Source organism: Octodon degus, unplaced genomic scaffold (genome assembly GCF_000260255.1).
Source record: "Octodon degus isolate 3935 unplaced genomic scaffold, OctDeg1.0 scaffold00070, whole genome shotgun sequence".
Lineage (NCBI taxonomy): Eukaryota > Metazoa > Chordata > Mammalia > Rodentia > Octodontidae > Octodon > Octodon degus.
In genome coordinates this window covers 12,009,409-12,017,424 of record NW_004524646.1, presented here as the reverse complement: position 1 = coordinate 12,017,424, position 8,016 = coordinate 12,009,409, and the positions used below count along the sequence as shown (strand labels likewise).

Here is an 8,016-nt window from a genome sequence, read left to right as displayed (position 1 = left end):
GCTGGGGAGATGGCTCAGTAGGATAAGCGCTTGACTGGCAAACGCAAGGATCTGAGTTCAATCCCTGGTTCCGCCAAAAAAAAAAAAAAAAAAAAGACATGGAAGCAGGAGAGAAAAAGGGCAGGGAAGGGCACAGGTGAGGATGTGTCACAAATGCCACTATGTTACGTGCTGCAGACATGGCCTAAGAAAAGGAAAAATTGTTTTAAAAAACCAGAAGCACCTGAGGGCCGCCAGGCACCTCCTGGGCAGCTGCTACAGCCCGTGTCAGAGATGTCCAGGTCAAGACCTGCCAGGCGAGAGAGCGCCGGCCACCCCACAGTGCCGCCACTGCCGCCCCGACCCCGTCCACGCAGCTGTGCTTCGGCCTCCTCTCCCGGTGCGGACAAAGCTCCTTCATGCCTGCAGATCAAAGGCCTTGGTGGCCCCACCACCCAGAGTACTGCTGCGGACCATCCCCGTAGGCACAGGCCACAGGCCGCACGTGGACAGAGGAGGTGCCACGCGAGAAGACCCGGGCACGCCGCCCCGCAGCTCAAGTGAAGCCAGGTCCTGGAGCCACTCTGTCGTCACTGGGTGGCTCAGCTCACTACAAAGCTGAGCTGTTCCAGCCTTCTATTTCTTTCGCTGGCCAATGTCACTCACCACAGGGAAACAGAACCCTAACACTGCCTTTCCTTTTCTTTTTCAGTCTCTATCTTGAGGTGGGGGCTTGCTGTGCTACCCGGGTTGCACCCACCCTTTGATCCTCCTGCCTCAGCCTCCCCGAGTGCTGGCCTCACAGGCATGCGCTGCAGTACCTGCCTTCACACCGCGCTTCTTAAAAACAAGTATCACATTCCACTGGTGTTGAATTCAAATAGTTCTACTTTTTTGCCAAAGACAGATTAGCTAAGCCTGCATGCTAAAGCAGGAGACAGGTGGCCCACGTCCCCTCCCTGTGGAGGAGGAGTGGAAGAAGCCCTGACCAGAGACGGGTTCAGGCTGGAGCGGGCAGCAGGCTCGGAGTCTGTCTCCCAGTTTGCCAGTACTCTGTGGCTTGTACTGAGGACACAACCCTCCCGCTAGGCCAGAGTGCTTTGAGACGTGGGCTCAGTGAGTTGCCCAGGCTGGCCTTGAACTTGCAATCCTCCTGCCTCCCGAGGCACCGGGATTCATCCGGGACAGGCCGCTATCCCGCAGGGTGCTGAGCCATGAGCCCCAGCCCTTCACCCCTAGAGACCCACAGAGAAATACAAACATACACCGCAGTGTGTCCCCTGCGACTGACAGTGCCAGGAAACCGGAGCGCACTGACACGGGTAGGGCAGGGAAGCGGCCAAGTCGATCATGGAATAGTCGCATGATAAAATAATGTGACTGATGTGACTGCCCGATGTGATGACACACGCCTGCAACGCTGGCGCTCAGGAGGCTGAGGCAGGAAGATCCCTGCAAGTTCGAGGCCAGCCTGGGCTACGCTGTGAGGTCAAGGCCGGCCTGCACTGCAGAGCGAGACCTATCTCAAAAGCCACAAGTAACGCTGATAGCTGTAACACAACTACAAGATAAGGTTTTGTTGTCCGGTGGTACCACCATGCGTTTAATGCTCGGGTGACCTGGCCAGGCCAGCGTCAGGATGCGCAGGGGCAGCAGGAACCCAGGATCCCAGGCCAGCACAGGGAACCCTCCCAGGAAAGTCAGTCACCAAAATTCCCAAACACAAGAAACCGCTGCAGCTGTACCTACCTTGAAAGTCCGGTCCATGGAGGCCGAGAGCAGCAGCTGGCTGCGGGCTGGAACCGGGCACCACTGGATGCCATTGACTGGGCCCTGGTGGCCCCGCAGCTGGCACAGCACGGTCCTGGGCACCCGGGTCTCCCTGCGCGGGCTGCTCAGATGCGGCTGGATCACCTCTGAGGCCCCAGGGGGCAGGCGTAGCGGGGCGGGGGCACTGCCCTCTGGGGGTCCCTGTGGCTCCTGGCCCAGCTCAGTGCCTGCCGCCTGCTGATGCCTCAGCCTCTTGGGGATGTAGGGGACCACACAGTCCTCACTACTGCTGCGCTTGTGCAGGGGCCCAATATAGCTGCCAGGGGCTGTGGCCTCATCCTGGGCCCAGGAGGCGGGAGCAGTCCCGGGGGATCGGAGGTGCTTCTGGGCGGCAGCAGCCAGGGGTGCAGCAGGGGCACAGGTGGCCCACAGCGATGAGGACTTGGGTCGGGGAGGCGCCTGAGCAGGATGAGCAGCCTTCGGGTCCTTCCCGGGCCACTGCAGCCTGGGGCTGGGGCTGCAGCCTCGCCCACTGTCCCACAGCCGAGCCTTCGGGAGTTGGTGCTGCCTGGCATCTGCAGAAGGACGGGGATCCAGGCACGGCAGCCCCTGGCACCTCAGCTGTGCTGCAGCAGATGTGACACCTGTCCCAGAGGGCGCAGCTGCACCCCAGCAGTCCCAGCCAGCAGTCCTCCCACCTCCACCAGGCTCAGGATCGGCCTCGGAGTCAGAATCTTCGTACGCCACCAGGGAGGCCATTGAACACGGTGTCCTATGGTACCACCAGGACAAATGACCTGAGACCAAACAAAATCAAGAGTCAGAAGAGGTGCACAGCAGACATTGCTGGTGCACACACTCAGGAAGCTAAGGCAGGAGGGCTGTGAGCCCAAGGCGACACTTTGTCTCAAGATAAACTAGGTCCGTGGCAGAGTCCCTGTGTTCAATCAATCACCAGTACTAGGAAAAGGAAAGAAAGATCATCAGAAAATCAACACTTCCAAACCCACCAGAATAAACATTAAAAAAACAAGGGCTTTTAGCGTTTAACCCCAGCACTCCTAGAGCTGCCCAGTTAGCCAGCTGCTGAAAAATTTAATGTGCTGATGCTGGGCCCAGTGCTACACACCTGTAACCCCAGCTCTCAGGAGGCTGGGGCAGGAGGATCTTTGCAACTTCAAGACCAGCCCAGACTACAAAATGAGCTCAAAGCCAGCCTGACCTGCATAGAAAAACCCTGTCACAAAAAAAGACCAAAAAAACAAACAAAAAAAAAATTTAAGAATATATATATATATATATATATATATATATATATATATATATATATCATATATTAAAATAGGCTAGGAACAGGGCATGGTGACACACTCCTATAATCCAGCCCTTCTGGGAAGGCTGAGACAGGAGGATGGCCAAGAGTTTGAGGCCAGCCTGAGCTACGTTGTGAGTTCAAAGCTACATAGCAAGACTCTATCTCAAAAACCTAAAATAAAATGGGGCTGTCATTCAGTGCAAAGGCCCTGGGTTCAACCCTAGTACCAGGAAAGTGTGCGGCTTTTTTTTTCAAAAAGGTAAAAGATTTTTAAATGTTTTTAATGTAAAGAAATGATGAGAAAAATAGCTGTGCCTACGCTGATTTAAACATCACATCACTGGGGGGCTGCCCCTTACCTAAGCTCTTTAAGTGCCTATTTCAACTAAGCAGTCAGGTTCAGGCTGCTGTGGTTCGATCCCCAGAACTCAAGCCAGCCAAACCTGCCTTACATCATAGCTTTAAAAATTAAATAATTTTTAAAATACTTTCCTGTACACCAGATATAATTACGTGTTATAATCTTTAAAATGAAGAATACAGGATACCTGAAAACAAACCTAAAAAAACTATGCAAGGCGTATATGGGAAAAAATGAACAGTTTATAAGGGCCAGACAAATAGCTCAGCAGACTAAAGTGCCTGCTTAGGGAAAGCTCAGGAGCTTGGGTTCCATCCCCAGCACCACAAGCTGTACCGGCACCGCCCGGCGCTTGGGAGGCCAAAAACAGGAAGATCACTACAAGTCCAATCTGTGGAGTGAGACCCTGTAGACCCTCGACTAAATACACAAAAATAAATAAATAAAACTGAACAGTTTCATTGGCAGACATAACTTGAGGGCCCAGCTAGGGGGGCACAGTAGTACATACCTGTACTCCCAGATATTCAAGAAGGCAATAGGATCACAAATTAGCAAAACAGATCAGGAAAAATCCTACCGCAAAATAATTTTTTTTTTCTTTTTAACCCAGGATCTCCCAGTGTAGTCCAGATTGGCCTGGAGCTCACTTATGTAGCCCCTGCTGACCTCCAACTCACGTGATCCTCCTGCCTCAGCCTCCTTGAGTGCTGGTGTTACCTGGTTTATTTTTTTTGGTTTTTGGACAGGGTTAATTTACCATGTAGGGGCTGGTGAGATGGCTCAGTGGTCTAAAGCACCTACTTAGAACAAGCTAAGCTAAGCAAAGCACAGGGACCGCGGTTCAATCCCCCAGCACCACAAGCCAGCCAGCCCCGCCCCCTGGTGGGCTGAGCTGGCCACACACACACAAAATAAACAAACAAATAAATAAAAAAATATTAAAAAAAAAAATTTACCATGTAGCCCTCTTGAACTTGCCAGGATTGTTCTGCCTCAGCCTCCCAAGCGCTCGGACCACAGGTTGCACCACCACACCTGTCTCACCCCAGGCCCACAGCCTAGGCACAGCCTCCAGCAGCTAAAGGGGGAGGAGGGGCGGGGGGCAGTGGGATGGGGGGATGTGGGCAGGCGCGGGGCGGATGCCCACCGCTGTACCCTGCTTCACTGTGAGGCGCGGGGCGGATGCCCACCGCTGTACCCTGCTCCACTGTGAGGCGCGGGGCAGATGCCCACCGCTGTACCCTGCTCCACTGTGTGCCCCGGCAGCTGAGCCCACAGGGCCTGCGGCTGCTCCTCAGTGGGCTCCAGGAAAGGAGCTCACGGCTGGAGGTGAACAGCGCTTGGCGGACGATACAGGGATGCGCAAAGGACCAGCAGGGGCGCCGCGGGGCACCGGCGGGGGCTTCCCCTACTCCTGGGCTGGGCATGTGTCCTGGATCCAGGAACAGCGTGCACAGCCGAAGTCAGTGTGCAAAATATTACTTCTGGACCGGGCGTAGTGGCGCACTCGTCCGATCCCAGCACTGGGGGACTGAGGCAGGAGGATCCCTGTGAGTTCCAGACCAGCCTGGCCTACAAAGTGAGCTCAAGGCCAGCCTCAGCTGCACTGCGAAACAAATTTATGGACAGATGAGGAAGCAGGAGATGGAGGTCCGGCAAATAGGCAGGGGGCCAAGAGGCCAAGATGGGGAACAAAACAAATGTTTTTCCTGCCAGGAGGACTCCCCAGGGGTAATGCACCGTGAACCCAGACTAATAAAATTGAAAGCCCAGTGGGTGGCTGAGGCAGGAAGATCGCCTGGGGTTCAAGGCCAGCCTGAGCTACACAATGAGATCCTTTCTCAAAAATAAATAATTTGTTTTTTTTTTTTTAATTTTTTTTTAAATATTTATTTATTTATTTATTTATTTAATGTCTGTATGTGGCCAGCTCAGCCCACCAGGGGGCAGGGCTGGCTGGCATGTGGTGCTGGGGGATTGAACCGCGGTTCCTGTGCTTTGCTTAGCTTGTTCTAAGTAGGTGCTTTAGACCACTGAGCCATCTCACCAGCCCAAAAATAAATAATTTGATGTGGTATTTTTATACACTTGAGGGGCCAGGAAGATAGCTCCTACTTTCAATCCCCAGTTTTAAAAAAAAAAAAAAAAATGGTGCATTACTCAGCTACAAAGGAAGATAAACCTGAGGCTTTTCTAGGTAAATAGATGTACCGAGAGACCATACTCCTAACACCGTATTATCTCCCTAGTGTGAGAATCTGAAAGAGGAAATAAAATCTGAAAGGTACAATAGAAAGGGGAAGAAACTGAACAAAAGGAAAGAATAACCTGGGTGGGGGAAAGGAGAAAAGAAAGGGAAAAAAGGGAAGGAAAAATCATGTGAGTATATACACAGGATAGCTGAGCTGATTGTACTAATTTCTATCGCTTTTTTGAAGGGAGCAGTTAATTCTGGAGGTTTTTTACTTATGAACAACTTTTTTTTTCTCTTTTTCACAGGGTCTCACTGTGCAGCTCAGGCTGGCCTTGAGCTAGCACACTGTGTAGCCCGGGCTGGCCTTGCACTCCCAACAATCCTCCCGCCTCACCTCAGCGTCCCGGGTGCTGGGGTCACAAGCCTCACGCCCAGCTACTTTAGCCAACTTTCCATGCTAAGGTCTGTCATCTGAGGACTACACTGAATACAACAATGCACAATGTAACAGCCACCCTGCAATTCCTACCAGCTTGGTTTCCTGCACATTGTGTATTCTTTCTAATGTTTTATCTACTACTTTTCTTTCTTTTTTTTTTTTTCTTTTTTTTTTTTTTGCAGAACCAGGGATTGAACTCAGTCCCTTGGTGCTTGCCAGGGAAGAGCTTATTCCACTGAGCCATCTCCCCAGCCCCTCTACTACTTTTCTATTCTTTTTAAATTTTAAGAAATTAATTAGGGGCTGGGGAGATAGCTCAGTAGAATAAGTGCTTGCCTAACAAGTGCAAGGTCCTGAGTTCAATCCCCAGTACCGCAAAAATAAAAGAAAAATAAAAAGAAATTAATTAATTAATTAAAAAGCAAGACCCCGACAGCCAGCCCCACCTCACGATGTCCCCACCCCAAGTGGGCTCCTTACAGCCTGAGGAGACACCCTGCTCCCAGACCTGACCCCCAGAGTCCTTCCTTCCGGGCGCAGCGCGGGGCTCCCGTGGGCAGGAGCGTGGCTCGGTGAGTCGGGGGCAGTGCAGCCCCGGCCCGAGTGTGCGCAGGGTTCCCGACTCACTGCCCTCCGTCTACATGTTGCTACTCACTCAACAAACACGGGGACGCACTGGCCCCTCGCCATGTCCCACAGGAACCAGCGGGGAGCAAGACCGTCGCTGATGACCAGCGCCCACACCCCTAGGGCAGTGCCAACTCCAAACCCAGCGCCTAGGCCGTGTCAGGTGTAGGCGAGCGCGCACGGAGAAAAGCAAGCGCAAGAGCTCAGGCCGGCTGGCCAGGGGCCACAGCTTCATGGGGACGCTGGGGCAGTCGGCTCCGGAGAGGACCTCGGCGATGCTCGAGGAGGGGAGGGAGGCTGCAGCACCCCGCGGGTGACGGGGACAGGAGTCCCTGCGAAGTAAGAACGAAAAGCACAAAACTGCAGGAGTCCGGACGATAGCAACTTAGGACGAGCCGCTGCCTTGTTTCCTAAAACGAAAGACTGAACCAAGAGGAAAGCTGGGCGCGGTGGCTCGCACCGTGATCCAGGCGTCGGGAGGCTGAGGCAGGAGGACCGCCAGGCATTCCTTCGCGGCCAGTCCGGACGACATAGCGAGAGCCTGTCTCAGAAAAGCAAGACAAGCAAATAAACCAAAGGGAGAAACCCCCTTAGGAACCAACAGAAAGAAGTCTAGTAGGAGTATTTGGGGGCTTAAAGCCAAAGGATGGCAGCGCAGGGGAAGTAAAAGCTAAGCAACGCTCTCATTCAACAAGTATTTCCCGACCACCCACTCTGTGTTCAGACCCAAGCCGAACAGGATGTAGGCGCAAAGTACAGAAAGCACGCATCCTGCCCCAAAGGCCAGACTGATGAAGGGTACGGGCAAGACACTCCCGAGATGGGTTGTGTAGGATGAATAGAAGTTAGCGCGCTGTCATCAGTAAGCGACAGGGTGGTACAGAGCACAGCGCTCTCGGAGGAACGGAAGGGGAAAGGAAGGAGATCGGCGGCAGGAACTCGCGCCCGAGTGCCGGAGAGCGCTCTGGCTCTGCCGGGTCGGGCTCCCTCCCGCCCAGGGCCCGCCGCTCACCACAAGCACCGGAAGCGCTCGGCAACCGCCCCGAGCCGGTCCGGCCGCGAGCCCGCCGCCCAGTCGCGTTCCGCCGCGACGCCTGGGCGGCCAGCCAATCGGCGGCGGGCTCGGCCCCGCCCCTGCGCGGACAGCCAATGGTGGGGCGGCGAGGCCGGAAGTTGCTCCGGCCGGACGGCGTTTCCACGGACGCCCAGGAGCCACCCTGTGGCCGTGCCCGCGGCGCGCTCGGGCCGGTGGGCTGGGTAAGTGAGGCTGGGGCGCGGCGCCGGGGCGGGCGCGAGGACCAGCCCGGAGACCCCGCCTCGAGCCCCGC

General features: G+C 54.5%; 2 protein-coding genes across 2 annotated transcripts in view; one reads left to right on the top strand and one right to left on the bottom strand.

The window, feature by feature from the left end:
* The window catches only part of Wdr25 (WD repeat domain 25), a 136,110-nt gene extending 128,343 nt beyond the window's left edge, over positions 1-7,767 (bottom strand). Inside the window, exons 1-2 of the mRNA XM_023719647.1 lie at positions 7,701-7,767; positions 1,729-2,546 (exon numbers count right to left, since the gene is read on the bottom strand). Coding sequence (XP_023575415.1) covers positions 1,729-2,508 — 780 coding nt within the window. The 5' untranslated portion in view covers positions 2,509-2,546; positions 7,701-7,767. The remainder of the gene's footprint in view (positions 1-1,728; positions 2,547-7,700) is intronic.
* A 101-nt stretch (positions 7,768-7,868) lies between these two features.
* Wars (tryptophanyl-tRNA synthetase) overlaps positions 7,869-8,016 on the top strand; it is a 33,199-nt gene continuing 33,051 nt past the window's right edge. The window contains exon 1 of the mRNA XM_004635194.2: positions 7,869-7,945. The gene's annotated coding sequence lies outside the window, so the exon portion shown is untranslated. The remainder of the gene's footprint in view (positions 7,946-8,016) is intronic.